The sequence below is a fragment of the Oreochromis niloticus genome, linkage group LG17 (genome assembly GCF_001858045.2).
Source record: "Oreochromis niloticus isolate F11D_XX linkage group LG17, O_niloticus_UMD_NMBU, whole genome shotgun sequence".
Taxonomy (NCBI): Eukaryota; Metazoa; Chordata; class Actinopteri; order Cichliformes; family Cichlidae; genus Oreochromis; species Oreochromis niloticus.
In genome coordinates this window covers 17,609,591-17,627,230 of record NC_031981.2, presented here as the reverse complement: position 1 = coordinate 17,627,230, position 17,640 = coordinate 17,609,591, and the positions used below count along the sequence as shown (strand labels likewise).

Here is a 17,640-nt window from a genome sequence, read left to right as displayed (position 1 = left end):
TGAAAATGTGGCCAAGTGTTCCAGTTGTTTTCCTTGCTCAAAATGAGCCTTTTTAGCAGTAACTTCACACCTGAGTCAAACAGTGCTGCATACAGTTAAAGAGCAACAAACTTTGCAGTAAATAAAAATAATTACTTTGCTCTGGGCAGTTTTGTTAAGGGACACTTTATACCATCTACAACATCTGAGTGGACAACAATGGGAGAGGTTTTTTTTAATGCATAGTGCAGATGGCAATAAATAATGTGCTTTATTGCACTGTCCAATATGCGAAATAGATATATAAAGTCATGAAGACCTTTTTCCGATCCTTTTCCTCTTCCACTTTGTCTCCAGCATGCACGCAATCCTGACAAACACCTCATATTCTCCATGACGCAGGTGGTTCGATTCAAAGGCAGATTTATCTTATTATACAACACTGCTGTGCAGAGGAGCTGTGTGTGCATGTGTCTGTGTATATAAGTGTGTGTGCTTCCAGGAATAAAAGCACTCTGGTTCTGTTTGAAGAGATAGCGAGGGCTACACGGCTGAGAACAATATCACTTATGTTTCATTTGGAAAAGCAGAACATAGGAGAGGGCAAAGGCAAGAGTCTCATAAAAAGCTTTATATAACCTGGAGGCAATCAACAGAGATTGATCTCAAAGAACAATGAGCTGCAACACTACAACTAGTGATATCTTAAAGGGCAGTTTTTAGAGTTGAAGGAGTCGATGTGTTCAATTTTGAAACTACTCTAAAATAATTACAAGGCCCTCCTGCAGTAAAGTATGCAGAAGGGCCTTGTCATTTTATTTCTGTCAGTGTTTAAAAGCATCTGAAGCTAAGAATTCACCCTGAGGGGCCATTTAAACTCAAAATGGAAGTCAGACAAATGGGAAGCATGGTGAAGACAGGTTTAATAGCATAGCTAACAGGTCTCAAAGGGTTCACCATGTAAATGAAGGACGTGGATTCCAGGTCTAATAAAGCCTCCATAAAGTATGGGAAACCTGCCCTCACTTTATAATCTCTGCAAACACTTCCCACACAAATGTACGGGCTCGATCTGTTGCTTCAAGTCATATTGAATAGAACACCAAGGTGAATTTTTATGCTCTTTACGTCTAGTTTCAACAAGCCCCGGCTCAGCTTGCAGCTTCACAAACCAATGTGTGATGTTACAGTGGCAATGTCCAATTTACTCAGCTCAAAAGGTGACATCCACAAGCAAAAACAAGACATTTAGACATTTCATCATACAACTTACATAGGATGAAAGACATTTAATCTTATTTCTATTTATTAGAATGCTAAAGTTTGCCAAAAAAGAACCAATAGAAATTTAAGATTAGGGTTTAATGGCTGAACATCTGTACCAAATTTCACAGCAGTTCATCCAATAACTACTGAGACATTTATTTCACAACAGTAAAGATTAACCTGCTATGGTCCTGAGGGAAATCATGAAAGTCCTAATGATAAACCCTCTGGGGAACATGAAGCCTGTACATGTTAATTCATGGCACTCAATGCAATAGCTGGTGGGACATTTAAATCAAAACTGTACAAATTAAACGAATAATGCCCTGAAAGGCAAAGTCTGAAAGTCAGAAGACTCAATCCTCTGGGGAACATGAATGCCTGTACAAAACGGTATTGCAATCCATGTAATAGCTGTTGAAATACTGCACTCAAAACCATGAATATTTCCATTATTATAGCCTTGAAAGACAGGGTCAGGGGATCATGAATGTGAGAATGATCAATCCTCTGGGGAACACAAGTCTTAATGTCTGTACAAATTATTATTTCAGTCAATCTAATAAGTTATTGAGGTACTTCCTACCCTGCAACTATATCATATTAAGGATTCGCTGTGAACTTTACGACAATCAGTTCCAATGATTAATCTTAATATCTGTCGAAGTATCACAAAAAAATGTTCTGATCTCATGAAGCGACCTTGAAAAGTTAAACATCAAGGTGATGACATTCTTCTTGGGCAGGTTGAGCCTTCATTTACCAAAAGATTTAGTTCACTGAGATAGAAACACAATTTGCAGTTTAGAAACAACTTTCAGCACCTGGTTATTGAAGTTGTATGAAAGCTGTGAGGCCTTCAATGTCAGCATTTACAAAACTGAAAGGAGACTTTCTGTTAACACCACCTCAGTGTTTACGGTTGGCATGGCAAAGTTGTGAGTCTAAACACACTAAAGGTTATCTGAGAGGACTTTAAACACAACTGCAATTCACACACAATCACATGATGTTTGATCTGCCAGATGACCAACCTGAGGCCTCTCACTGTGCCAACTGAGGAAGTTATAATCACAGACTGAGGAAAGACATGCCTGAAGTCCTTGTTTGTCTTTCTTTTTTTTTTTTTTAATCAAAGGATGGACAGGGCACTGGTTTGCATTATTACTCTATTTCCCCAGCCCTGAATATTGATTAGTGATCAGAAATAATCAATAGTTTATAATAATAAATGATAACAAATAATGGCAGCCTTATTGCTATACAGAGTTATTCCTGCCTGTTTGTGGGCTAAACATAATTAGGATTGGTCTTCATAGTTAAGTTTGTGTTAACTTAAGCATAATTTGGTGTTTTCACAACCACGGATAAAGGACTTTCTGAGAAAGCTGAGATGCAGGAAATTGAGGTCTGCTGGTAGGTGGGGGTGGAAACAGCCACCAATAGATCGTTAGCAATGACTAAAGTTTCAAAATAAGAGCAAGGGGATTGCTCACTAGTAAAATGGTTGTGTTGTTCTTTTGAAGAGATGAAAAATAAGAACTACGAAATGCAAAATGAGTTGAAAAACAATTGGCCAGCCTTTAATATGTATAGCCAGGCAGCACGCCAAAGTAAAGTCTGTGTGGGAAACACTAACCATGAATTTAATCTGCATCTATGGACGTGGCCCAATAGTCTTTGGCACGGTTCAAAGACAGCCAAGGACAAACCAGCTCTAATTCAGACTAAAACCTTCAGGATTTAATGGTCATGATATTGGACAAGAAGCTTAAACTGGGTACTCATACTACAAAACCAAGAACTAGTACAAGCAACTGTCTGGACTGTGACAAATGTTTCAAAACAAAATGTGACAGAAAAAAAGGAAGAAGGATTTGCTGATGGTAGAATGACTTCTGCTAGAAAAACCAATTTGACGTTACAATTATTTATGATGCGGCATGCCACCAACTCTTGTGAGAGGTGGACAAGACGACAATGCCAATGAAAAGAATTTAAAGCAATCCTGGAACACAGTGTCAAGAGAGAAAGACTGACACAAACAGAAGAAGTCAAAGACTAAATCTGCAATATGGCTACAGTTACTGAACTCCAACAAAACTTGGGTGGCCTTGTTATAGAAAGAACAGGATATAGAGTTGAGAACAGACCACAGTGACATACAACAATGATGGAGGAAGGGGGAATGGTCGGAGGGGTGAGGAGTTGACAACATGTTGGACAGACAGAGGAAGGAAATCTAGAGAGGGGGAATGAGAGAAAAGATGAATTGGATTCACACAGACAGGAAAGACAACACAGGATTAAAACAAAGGTGGCGTTTTAAAAATAAATCAACGTTGGCCATCCGCAGCAGAAATTCACTGACTCTGTATACATGTTTTTATAAAAATCCACTGGTTACACACTGAAAAGACTTTAGACTGAAATTAGTGCAAACAATTCAGACTTTTTACGTTGAAAGAGAAGTACGGCTATGATATAATCACTTCCTCTCTTCTGGTCTCTCCAGCTGACTCTAACCACAAACGTCAAGTCTTTCTGGATGACATGCCATTGATCATCAACTCAAGTTTCAAAGTAAACAAACAATTTCCAAAGAATTACTTTGTTCCCCAAAGTCAAATCAACTGACTGTGAAAATTCAAATAAGGAAACACAGGACGCTACATTTCTGACATGCTCATGTTTACTAATCAGTATGTTAAAAGCTGGAATAGGCAAAAGGTTTTTGGCATAACTGGAAAGAAATAGTCATTTTTATAGTGATAAGGCCAGGAGATTGGCCGAAGTTGGCCACTTTAGTTCACTTTAGCTTTCTTCTCTCTTTTTTAATTTAAGTGAAAATTCTTCTTGGGTTGATGATACCTGAACGTTACCTGCACTATTCTCAAATTGGTGCAATTCGACACAATCTCACATTACATGGATCTTATACTACAAAGCAGGCTGGCTGTTTGATTTTGATTAAACTTGACTCTGTTGGACATTTGCTTTGTCATTTTTCATTCTATGAAAGTTGAGGGAAACAATGCGTGCGTAACAGTAGCTTATAATAACCTCTCTGTATATAACTATATTTAAGAAGTCTGAAAGAGGAACTATACTCCTGCACCTGAGATCTGGGATCTTTGGCCAATCAGAAGTGTTAAGACCACATCTGTTCAGTCCAAACAAGTAATATATAATGGGCTGAGCGGTGAACTTCCATCTGGAGAAGCTGAGTTCAAATCCCACATGAGACCATGTGAAACCAAATGACAGCAACTATAGCATGTATGCATGTACATCTTCCCATCCTCATCTGATGGGAAGATTTTAGAAGAGATAACAAATGATATTTAAAGTTAACTAAGATAAAACTTATTTATCTTATTATTCTTTGTTTAATGTAGAATGTATTCATAAGCTGAAATATTGAAAGGGGACTATTCTTTAAGGCCAGCAGTCCAAAATAAAAACAAACAAACAAAGATAACCATCAATCTGGATGTGGATCTGATGCAGCCACCTTCTTCAGCTCTTCCACAGGACACCGAGGGGTTTCCAATACAGCTGAGTGATAAAATCTCTCCAGCTTGCCCTTGGTGTGCCCCGGGGTCTCCCTCCTGTCAGATATGCCTAGAATATCTCGCCTCAGAGGCCTAAAACCAATACAAATGTATCATTCAGATGTGAGAGCAACATCTCTACTTTGAACCCCATTTGACCAGTCATAACTGCGTTTCAGTTTTATTTGGCCCGGTAAAGTAAAAATGCTAGGAACCCCTGCTATTAGACATAACAAAAACACAAGAAATGTTCTGTAATAGAGGAAAGGAAGTTCAGTTTGCAGGTAAAAGAATGTAAGAAGTCTGCAAAATAAAGTGGGAATAATTTGCAATCTGGGCTGTGGTGCTTTAAAGGAGTTCACTGCAAGTAAGAGAGAGAAAGAACAGGAAAGATAAAATCCTTATCTGTATACCTCTATAACAGCCAGTCAGTCTGTCTATCAGGTCCCCTTGAAGACAAAAACCATGAGATATTTCCTCTCCACATATGAGATAAGGTGGTTAAAATCTAAGCTCAATAGCAGAAAATGGCCTTACTTTAATGTTTACTGGGATTCCTAAAGAAATTCCCATAAAAATCACATCTGATTAGAAGGTAAAGATAAAAATCCGGCAGCACAAATACTGGTCTGACCAGACATATGAAGCAATTGTTACTATTCCTGCAATTCTGAAGAAGATAGAGGGGAAAAAACAACACACCTGGAGAGGGCTACAGGGTGCGGTCTGAGAGAATATACTAGACCATAAATCTATCAGCAGGGGAAGTGAATGATTAACAGTAAGGGGAGGATCCACAAACAAATACTATTCTCTCAAACCGTGCTATACAAAGTCATGTCAGGCCTCTTTAATTCATCTGATGGGCGAACATGCTGACACAGGCTCATACTGCTGAACACTGCTGTCTTTACCTCCTTTAACAGTGTCATATTTATCAACACGAGCTGAGCAATAGCAACTTCCTCCTTCTGACTGGCACATTCAAAGATTCAAGTTCCTCTCATGAGTCTGAGTCCAACACTGCAGTTGTCATGTAGTACTCATGTTTTATAGGCTGGGAATTCAGGCATTAGGAGTGGTGATGAGTAAGTAATGAGGTTAATTCTTTAAGGTATACCTCATATCTTTTTTTAAGTTTTTTTTTAAGTGCAACATTTAGGAAACCAAAAAGTTTTTTTCCCCTTTATTACACAAGAAAACTGAGCTTCAAATGATTTTCTGTAAGCCAGGCTTCTGCTGATTGGCTGCCTCTCTTAAACAGAAGGTTTAAATAGCATTTGGGCAGAGCTGCATTCCAATGATTATTAGAACGATATAAGGCCTTGTTTGCTATTTTGGTTTCTTTTACAGCAGTACATGTTTAACCATCCTCATTCACTGTTCATTAACTGAACTAACATGGAGCCAACAGTATTTAGGATCTAGATAAACGATCACAAAGCTTGATTAGGGCAATCTGTGGAGAGATTATTAATGTTTGTATGCTGTTGTGTTTGTTTTCTATTTAAATGACCATTTAACAATTAAGGAAATCCCCAGTTATAATATGTATTTAAAAAATTTTATTAAATTAATAATACTGTTATCATGCTAAATAATCAGGGCAATATTGAATGAGACAACTGTAATTAAGATTTTTGCCATAACTGAGCAGCCAGTCAGAGGCGGGGCTTCTGTGCTCATGACCATACAAGGATATGCAGTTTCAGTGACATCATATAGATCCAAGAGTATAAAAAGTTGTCTGAACCTGATTGTTTATGATTACTTACTCATTATTTGAAACTCTGGCCATGTTTAAACTATTATACCAGTATACATAAACCACAGAAAATAAGGTAAAGCACAATAGGTTCCTGCTAGACAAAAGTACTTAAAAACTACAGATAATGAGTCTAACAATTTAATAAACAGGCTTGAACTTGGATTCTAGAGATTTCTTTTGCTCACATTGGGTTAGCTGTTGTGTGTTCACATCATGTAGAGAAAGGAACATTCATTTGATAGAATAAAAGTTTAAAAAATGGGGCAGGAAGACCAAAGGAAATCTGAATCAACTGCAACAAAATGAATCAGTGAAAAAGCAAAGGAGGAAGTACCTGCTTCCTTCTTTGTGTTTTTAAGATTTCAGATGGCTGCAGAAGATTTTCAGAAATTAAAAAGTCTTTGGACCCCGGCCTTTCCCAGTTCGGGAATAACTGATCTAGTCAAATATCATATCTCCGAATTACCCCCCCAATTCTTAAAAATTTTGAACTTTTCCATGTGGGAGCGCCTACTGATACCTGACCCCATAGGATATTAACTTATTCATGGTCAGCTGAAACGGGTAAGTGAAGACCCAACTGCTGACATTCATCCATGCATTACTCAAGCACAACGCTACCACTGTCAGAGCAAACTGTATTAGATCATCTGTACCATCAAGACAAACCCAAAGATGTTGCAAATAAATATGACAGCCTAATAGAATCAAGCATAATCCAGTTATCTAAATAACAAAACCATTCGGCCAACAAGAACTGGGAGGCTTTCTTCACATTTTCACCTTTTTTGCAGCTCCATAGTGTATTTATTTCCAGTCTCAAAGGGACATGAAGCTCAATAAATCAAGTGATATTCCTGCAGTGATGTAAAGGTTTTACAAAACATTTGACAGCAGCTCATAATCGGACTAATTATGGAAGAGTCACAGTGCACAGTGAGCCTACAGTCTGAAAGGATGATTTGAATTAAAGATGAGCGGCTTTAGCTGTCCAGTGTCAGCGTCCTGGGGGCTGGGGTGGGATTAGCCTTGTGTGTTTTCTGAATGAGATGCACAGAACCACTGGTCAGCATGACATTTTCCCAACAGAAACGCCATTCACACACTGAAAAGGTGGATGTGTGCAGGCGTGGGTGTAGAGATAAAGCTTCCTCTGGCCTGACTGCTACATCACATTTCCCTGTTTGACCATCCAGAATTAGTCCATCACTCTTTATTTGTCCTCCTCCTCTCTGTTTAAACACAAGCTTATTAAACTTCACTTTGTCGTAATCCAAATGAAAAATGCCACTCTTGATTGATAACTATAAACGGGGAGGCTATGTAGTGCTGCTACTGTTTGTACTGTTGCTGTAAGTATCACACTTGGTGATGGAGCCAAAGATAGAGCTGCATTCACAAACTGGACTTCCTCATTTTCTAATTCATACAAACACACATGGATGTGCCATTCATTTCAGTTGCTATACAGCAGATTTTAAAATGAAAAGGCATAGAAAACATAGCAAAAGTAGAATTGTTTCTATTGCTGCTACCAGCAAAAGAAGTACTTTTTACACATAAATAACATTTTTCAACATAACAAACCAGATTTAGGCTCGATTGGAGCTATACTTGTGCATAATTTTGGCCAAGATACACATTTTATGGGCCACTTTATGTCTTTAAGCCTTTCATTATTTCATGTATTTTGTCTCCAGAGAGTGACGACATCTTAGATGGTGATTTGAGCTGGCTCTACGAATAAAACCTAGGAGCAAACGGCAGCCTCCAGGACAGAAGTAAGGCATGATGAGTCATGGGTGCAACACTTACAAGGTCGTGCAGGTCAGGGCCAAGTATCACAGTACTGTCCTGAGGCATTTGAGGGAGAAAATTTGGAGTAAACTACCTGAGATGCGGTGTAATGAAATTTGGCACTCCGCTGAGGCAAAGCTTTTGTCATCAGAGGTGACTGTGCAAAATACACCACCTACACATGAACCCTCCTAGCAGACTTAAGAGAGGTCTAACAGGAATGACCTGTCGCTTGTGTCTGAGACTGATTACGATCCCTGCCTTAGGCATCCTCCCCAAAATAAATGCATTTGTAGAACAGGACTTGCAGGGAGTGGCCACAACTTAGAAGGGGGTGGCAGCCACCTTTAATTTGATGGCATATTTACCAGCATAGTTTAAATTTTTCATTATGTGAGTGTCTTTAGGTCTACCTCAGACACACGGGCTTCCCCTGGGTATACTGACAGTTTCATACACTACCATCTTTACTGCAGTGAGCACATTCCCCAGATTCTTTAGCTGTAACCATCGCCAGTATTTAAAGTAATCAATTACTACCTCCACACAGCTCAGCGGTGAACACAAATACACATCTTCTCTCAATAACCATCTATTCTCCAATACACAACCAGCAATTTTATACAGCGGTAGCAAACATTTTCCCCAGGGGACACGTCCCCGCTGTAGTTGTAATTACTGTTGGCATGTGGGAAACCGCCACACAGCAGCCAGCGCCCCTTTTCAGGTCCAGTTTAAGACACCACAGGTCCCAAACTCTCTCGCAGCGCTCTGTGGGCCACATTGTGCATCCTCTCCTCTCTCCACACACACTTCCATGAGGAATGAGGGCTTGTGTTAAAGGCCTGTTATGAAAAAGTGAAGGGTCATGCATAGCTGCAGAATCTGCAAGCTCCTCATCTCTCACACACACACTTTAAGTGGGCAGACAAGAAGAATAGTTCTATTATGTTACAGTATGCTGAGTGTGGAACAAACCAGCTGTGTCTGCAGGACTGTCTGTGATACTCTGTGTGACTCTAGAGGAGTTGCAGCAAGTCAAAGATCTGAAGAGCCACCTCGTTTATAAAGTTCCAGACATGATAAAGCTGAATGTTTATGGTTGTACTTCAATCCTGAGCTCAGTCCAGCCCTAATTTTCACAATAAGCAGGGAAAAGACTTGACTTGGGGGTGTGGTGGTCTCATCTGACACCATCTAATCACCAGTATGCTGATTACAGTCCCACACTTATGTATTTTAAGAGTTGTTTTGCTGAAATAATCTCCCACATGCAGTGATTAAAATGGATACAATCCTTAAAATTATACATGTCGCTTCATTTTAAAAACCTCCTGTAATATAATAACCAACAAAGGACACCTGTTATAAAATCTAATGTAGGTTAAACCTGCTGCTAAAACTGTCAAAAAGGGATTAAGCCACAAATGGGAGGTTGTTATGCAAATATTCCGAAAACTTGCTTGTACACGGACCAAACCCCATTGACAATTCTGATGATTTCATGTTTTCAACTTCAAAGCTCGAGCTAAATGGACACTACAGGAACAGCTGAACATGGTAAAATATAAAGTGGAAAACTTGCTCCCGCTAACAAATTCAGCATAGAGAACAATCCACAGGATTGCAGGCTTTGAAAGTGCCTCTGCTCCTTTACCTTTTGGGTGAAGCTAACGGGACACAACAGGTGAATAAAATATAAAAGTGGTGGATAAACTTTGAAGGGCTATTTAGTTTTACTTTGGCTATAGGCCGGATTCAAGGAAAGCTACGTAAGACATGAAAAATCCGTTTGTTTATTTTCTTCTTCATATGAGCATCTCTTAGAAATAAGGGAAATGTAGATTTGAGAGATTTTTTTAATGCAGTACGGAACGACGCCCATATCTGAATGAGACAGCTGGACTTTAAAGCTTCTCTACCACAGATCAACTTCTCTATAAAGAAAAGCAGCTTACAGGGAGTGTGTGTAGACAGAGTGTGTGTCTGTGTGTGTGTGTTTTTAATCTTTACCTTTTTCTCTGTGATTTTTCCGGAGGGTTTTTTGAAGAAAGAGGTCCTGGCCGTGAAAAAGTACTCTTCGGAGTCCTCCTCCAAGCTACTGTAGCCACTGCTCATCGTGCTATTCCACGTCATTTGCGGGAAAAACTTCTCCACTGAGAACCGGCCACATCAAAAAACCACCCAAAACAAAACAAATATCAGCTCTAAAGAAACTCCAGCCTAGGTAAATGGCCAAACCTCCCTCTGTTTCTGTCCGCAGGCTTCGCTGTTCGACCAGTAAGGGATGATTTCCTCTTTCAAATCCGCTCAACTCTCTCCCGTTCTTCCCTTCCTCTTCTCCTCCTCGCTTTACTCCACCGGCATAGTCAAAACAACTCAATCAAACCTCTCCATTTTTAAACAGAAAATGAAGCTAGTAGCTGCTACGAAGCAGAAATGTCAGCAACTATAACTAATTGACCAATTTCGAAAGTGCTAATGAAGAAATCCCACGACAAGTTCCACTCACACGCTGTCTGTCCCGTCTGTGAAATAAATGCATGAGTCTGTGTGACAGCGAGGCGAGGCTACAGTAAGACCACGCCCATTAGGTGCGATAGCTCCAGCCAGCCAATCCCCTGCCTGACAGTTAATAAAACCTCACCCAATACAACAGGTTGGCCAATCAGCGCTCCGATGCCCAGTTTGAGTGGCGCGGATCAAAGAATTTGGCTAAAAAACTTATTTAAATAAAAAAATAATAATAATTATCTCCCCTCTCTTATATTTCAAAACAAGCATATTTGTTCTACACTTGATAATTTTTTTTTTTATTTTATTTTCCTTTTTCGGGGGTATTCCAAATAAAGTTGACAGTTAATCTGTGAAAGGATGCTGCATATTTCTAAAAATACTTCAACACAGAGAGCAGATTCCAATTTGCATTTTTTTTTAGCCTCTTCACTTCCTGCTGATATTCAAAATACCCAGAGGCAAAGACAGAGAGACTTTTTACTGTCTCTCATTTGTTCCTGAGAATGTCACCTGGGAAAACTGTCACTGTGAAACCACAGACTATGCAAAAAAAGTCTTAAAAACCCTTCACAGAGAAGAATAAAGTTACCCGCATTCCTAAAGAACACAAAAAAAGGTCAGAGGTCAGTCAGTTGTGGAGCGCTGATCTGCAGCTGGAGCTTTTAAATTTTCCTTTCCTCGTTAATCTACTTAAACACTAAAAATGAATAAGAAAAACCCCGTGTCTTACCTCAATCAACAGGTAGAAAATTAACAATAGCTTTCTAAGCATGCTTCTCATGTACCTGCTAGTATCTAAATGCAGAAAAAAAGGCCAGTCGTCATTGGGTGGAACCAGTCTTTACAGCCTTTTAACTGATTATCCACAGAGATGATCTTTCTTGCGATGAATGTTCTAGAAATTCACAGGGTAGGTATCCTAGTTAAAAGGACATTTATCCCTTCTGCTCTTTTTCTAATACACTTGAAATAAGGCTGCAGGCAATAAGAGGCTGCCTAACAGCTTTTAAGCCCAGTTCAACATCAGTTAAGTTTTCCATTGCAATTACTCTCACTTCAAATTCCTTGAAACACAACTATGATGGCAGAATCCTAAAGATATCAAAGTTAAAACTAAGTTGCTCTTGTATTATCTCTACTAATAACTGTAATATGTAAATGGTATAAATCTGTTGATGCAAGATGTGATTTGGGGTCAGGAAAAAGTTTGCCCCGGACAATGAGAGGCTCAGAATAAAATCAGCCAAACCCAAATGAGAAGGCTCTGTGGGTGTGTCTTGGTATTACCATAAGACTTGGTTTTTGGTGGAGAGATGGAGCCAGACATTTAACCTTTCACAAAAAGAGTGGATTGAAATGTCACTGAAAAATAAAAGTAGGAAAAAAGTTCTTGTGTTCAATCAGTGTTGAAGGTTTGTTTCTGGAGCCAGAACCTAACAAAGGTCCAATTACAGCACACCAAAGACTTTTCTACTTCATATTGTTATAAGCTACTCCACGGTCTCAGGATTTTAGAAGGGTTTGTGGTTGTACCATACCTATGGCGTAGGCTTATTCCACAGGCAGTTATCAATATTTGGTGGCTTCCTTTTTTATGAATTCAGATAAATCTGAAGTTGCAATATGCTGTGGTCCAGTGTTCAGCACCTCCACACAGTATGAAGGTCCTGGGTTCAAATCCAGCCTGGCCTTCCTGTGTGGAGGCTGTATGTTCCTTTTGTGACTGCATGGGTTCTCTCCTGGCATTTCTCCCACAGTCCAAAGATATGCGTCAGGTTTGGTTAATTTGTAATTCTAAGTATAAACGTGAGTGTGAATGGTTGTCTGTCTGTCTTTTGCCCGGTAATAAACTGGCAACCTGTACAGGTTGTGACCCTGAATTGGATAAGCAGAAGACAAAGGATGGATGGAATCTACTGAACGGTCATCACATGATTACCAGTGTTTTGCTCGCTTGCTTGACCACAAGTAAATTATAAACCAGCAGGCTCCCTACACCATAAAACTCTTTCCTCCAAATTCTGCATGTTCACATGTAGGAACGTGTTTATTCTACAGCTATAACCTGTATAGCTATTTATAACATCCTTTTTGGCTGTGTGTTTTTAATTAAATGTGAGTTTCACCAGAAATGAGGCTACAGCCTGTATGCTGCCGTCATTCAGTGTCATGTTAGAGAGTAAAATCATGTTATACATTATGTTCAGCTCAGAAGAAACCTGACCGACAGCTGAGTTTATGTGCTTGTTAAATGGATGGAGTTTCGCTCATGTTTTGAGCGGGTGGTGTTAAAGCTGCTTTTATCACCCTACAACTGGAAACTATTATGGAGCAGCGGGGCAATTAATGGTCTAAGTACCTTCTGTTTTGGGGAGTACCTCCTGGCTGCATGCAGAGTTAAAGATTTTTAACTTCACGCTGTACATTTGTAGCCCACCCAGCTGCTATAAAGGTGCAAAACATCAGCAAAGCAGGTTAAGCATCAGATTGAAATCTACAGCACATCTGCACTAAATCAAGCCTAACCCGCTCACACATGGGAAAAACCAGTCGACAGCTGGGAGATTTTTTAGACATACAGGCTCTAATTTAAAACCAGCGGGGTTAGAGAAGAGACCAAAAATAAATATGGCACATCTGGGGCAGCCAAACCAAAAATACCTTTCAAATTCTGTAGAGATCATCCAAAACACACACACAGATAAACAGATTTGCCACCATGCTGCACTTTACTTCAGTGTACTGGTCCAGAAGGAGCGTAAATAAAGAAAAACATACTTTGGATCAACTTGTGTTCTAATCCTTTATGAATCAAATCAGAACGGCTTTGTGTTTTAGCCTAGCCGAGCCTTAATGCATGACAGAATCCCGGTCTAGAGGTTCAGGGATTTAAAGCCATCAAGGATTTTTGTTACATGTCATTGCTTATCACACTTCTTTCCTCATACAATGATTTAGTGTTTTACTATCATACAGCAGGTGTGCAATTTCCATATTGAGTCATATATGTTAATAAATGAGTAATAACATTCAGAGGAAGACAAATACACTGTATTTAGTCTGCTCCTGATCTGGTTTCTCATATATCCTACCCAGCAAAAACAAACTAAAAAGACTGAGGAGTTGAGATTTGGTAAAACCTGTGAGGTCTAAGAAACATCAGTGATAAGTCCTTTAATCCTTAACTCTATCAGAATGTGGTTTGTTCTGGCAAGTAGGTAAAAAAAAAAAAACCTTTTAAGATAAATATCAAGTATCAAAGTCCTTTTTTCTTTCTTCAGAATGCACAAAGAGATTTGCAAAGCACCAAGGTACTCCTCTTTGCAACTCATTACACCTAGCAACAGCCAGCAACCACTTGCCAACCAGCCAGGGAATACATTTTTCCCTAGCAACTGGAATTTATTAGGTCACATTCCTGTGTGACAGCAGTCAAAACATAAAACACAACCAAGACAAAAAACAATTAAATAAATAGGACAATAAGGTAAATGATATTATTTACATAGAAAAATAAGTTTTAAAAAAATGTATAAATAAAGATTAACAAAGTAAAAAAATACAATAAAAAATAATCTAACTATGAAAAAAGTTGACTATAATACAAATAGAATAAAACAACGTCTACGGGTCTTTGGTGCTTGGTGTGGTGTCAAATTTCAGGTGGTCAAACCAGAGAGTTGAACTGAAAGCCACACCCAGGACAAACACTCACAGAGCTCTGTTCATGTGCATGTGTGCGTGTGTGTGTGTGTGCATGGTGAATGGTATTAATCTGCTGTCCAGTCACTTTGGCCTGGAGCCAGTCTGGTTACACATTACTGACATTCCAGGAGTGGGGGCAGCTTCTACCTAACATACAGTCACTGTACTGTAACTGTGTGGAGCTATTAGGAGATTAAACCTTTCCCACAACACCAAAACGGGCACGGCACTCAATCTGAATAAAAACGCAAGACAAAAATTTCTCCAGGACTGAAATACCTTAAAAATACTTCAATATCAGCAAATAACAGTAACATGAAACTGTCCATATATTAGATTTCCCGATATGTTTATAATATATTTTTACCAATTTTGTTTAGATTGTGCAGTGCACATTGACAGGAAATGAGGAAAGTGGCATGCGTTAAAAATCCAACAGACTGGGAGTCAAACTGGGAATTCAGCTGCTTAGAGCACTTCAGCATTTTATGCGGCATGCATAATAGTGCCTCTACTACTGGGTCAAACCAATTATTAGATAAGTTAGGGGATTATGTACTCCTTTGTGGCCGTCAACTTAAATCCCTGCTAAACCCTTCATAAAGAAATGCATACTCTCAGCAGTTTAATGTGTAGTTCATATAAGCGAGAAAAAATTAATGAGAGGAAGAGAAATATAATTTGGTGCATGTGTACAGTGGCCTGTTAAACTGAGCTGGTTTCTATGTTCACACATGAAGTGAATGAAACGTTACAGTTATATAATCATGGACAAGATAAATGCAGAGAGGTTTTGGTGGAGCAGTACTATCAGCTGGTCTGGTGAGATGGATGATCTGCAGCACTGTAGTTACACACTACATACATTACATACAGCCTACGGAACTAGTCAGGAAGTATTTGAAGTATTCTCTCAGTGATTTTACCTACACTGTCTCTGCATTAATTCAAAAGTAACAGTAATAATTATATTTATATTAAAACCAGTGTAAGCTAAAAAAGAGAACAAAATATGCATATTTTCAACATAATTAATAAATCTGTCACCCTCAGATTTAAAGCTCTACTTTTGAATAGCAGGACCCCACCTGAGGATCTAAGACTCTGCATGGCTTGTGGCCAGACCTAGACTTCTTTAAAAGTATGAAAATCAGTTTAACTGAGTCAGTTCACGCAGGGAGCCAATGAAGAAAAGCCAGGACAGGTGAGATGTGCCCACTAGAGTCCAGAGTAAATAAAAGCATGAATTACTTTCTCCGGGTTGGTTCTTCAGAGCATTTTATTTCATTTTAGATCTTATTTGGAAGAATCTGGGATGGACAGCTCTTCTTTATATGTTGCTCAAAGTCTAAATCTACTCTGAAGTTTCTTTCATGCATGTGCTTTGATGAATTAACTTCAATATATTTTCCATGCAACCAAATTCCACATGTTACATTCATTTAACACTGCTACTTTTTCTGTTTTCATGTATTCACATGACTTTGAGTCTGAATGTAAAGCATGTCAAGCTTTTTAAAAATGTATAGATAAATACTAACCTAACTTAATAATAACTGTTCGACGAAGTGTTGTTTATGTTGCAGAATCACATATTTCCTTAAAATATGGTTTAAAACAGAGTTTAAAGTCTTGATTTTATGTTTTTAGGTGCGGTTTTCTCTTCTAGATGTTTTTACTTTTCTTTAATGTCTTCCCATTTTGTTTTTTGAACTAGAACATCTACACCAAAAGGTTAATTACCCATTTTATCAAGCTGTTACTGTAGTTGATAGCATGTAACTGGAGCAGAGGCTTGGCTTTTGTATTTGCATGTTTCATACAGAAAACTGCTTTTTTTTAGAACTCCATGACTCCAAAGATAAGATGAGAAACACTGTTGTGCAGCTGAATGTCAAGTTAAACATTAATCCAGTTCCAAAGTAGGAGCTCTTGCAGACCCCTGCTTCACCCAGTACCCACATCCCACATGTATCCTGGGTGCAGAGATAGAAAGCAGCACCAGAAGATCAAAGGTGAACTGAAGGCTTTTCATTTAAATCTAAAGGTTTCCTTGTACATTTGAGTAGCTGTGACTTGATCCCTTGACAGTTAAAATCACAATGCCAGATGATGGTGGTATAAAAATCAGAGTTTTGCCAAGCAGCTTATACCGCAAACAGCACATTTTATGTTGAAATGACAGCGCCTTCTAGTGGTTTCATGGCATCTACAACTGAATACAATCCAAGCCTTAGGGAGGAGGTTGGAGAGGATGGACGGGTCAACAAAATGCTAAATTTTTTAAATGGTATATTATATTATATTACATAATATTATATATATTCTTTAGGATTTTTAGCGTCATAGACCAGAAAAACTCACAGTAAATTGCCTTGGAGTTTGCCTTGAACATGGGCCTCTGCGTTAGCCTTAAGGCACATGGGTTCGCTGCTGAAAACAAATGAATTCCATTGCCAGTAAGCGGCACTATAAAATACTGTGGAAGTGTAGGTTAACGGCTGTTGACAGGAATTTGGAAGCAGCTCAGCACAACTTCCTGAACCTGCCAAAAAATAACGTGGAATTTAATTTTGTGGGAGTTTTACGAGCCATGACAAAACTGACTGTTTATCTCTTATTTACTAGGCTTAGATGAGGCTTTACCCTGTAAATGGCAATGCTATAAGCTATAGAAATGCAGAAACACCTGCTCCAGAAGTTACACTCATTACTAAAAAGAACTGATACGGTTTAGTATAGGCTGGTTACATATTCATAAATTTGTAAACAGATTTGTTTCATGTAAGTAACTCAGGATAGCAGAAAACTGGATATTGAATATGCATAGCCACAGCAGCCTGGGGAAAGTAAGGATTCCTTTACGTCTAACGTACAGTACAATATAGCTCTGTGGCATGGGTACTGACTGCTTATGTTGACTTCACAGGGTGAAGGATGGTTGGTATATAGGCTAGAAATCAGGGCACTGGAGGGTGATAGGTCAAACTGTGAGGAGTATGTCATATTTAGAAAACCAAGGTGGAAAGAGACGAAGACAAATGAAGAGAGAGG

The 17,640-nt window shown here is 38.9% G+C and overlaps 1 protein-coding gene across 3 annotated transcripts in view; it reads right to left on the bottom strand.

Annotated features, from left to right (window-relative positions):
- Window positions 1–17,640, bottom strand: part of rassf3 (Ras association domain family member 3) — a 72,679-nt gene that overhangs the window by 24,412 nt on the left and 30,627 nt on the right. Inside the window, exon 1 of one of the 3 annotated variants that reach the window (XM_003448103.5) lies at window positions 10,378–10,927. The exons of the other annotated variants lie outside the window; for them this stretch is intronic. Coding sequence (XP_003448151.1) covers window positions 10,378–10,500 — 123 coding nt within the window. The 5' untranslated portion in view covers window positions 10,501–10,927. Of the gene's footprint in view, window positions 1–10,377; window positions 10,928–17,640 lie in introns of those variants that run through there. 3 annotated transcript variants of the gene reach the window in all.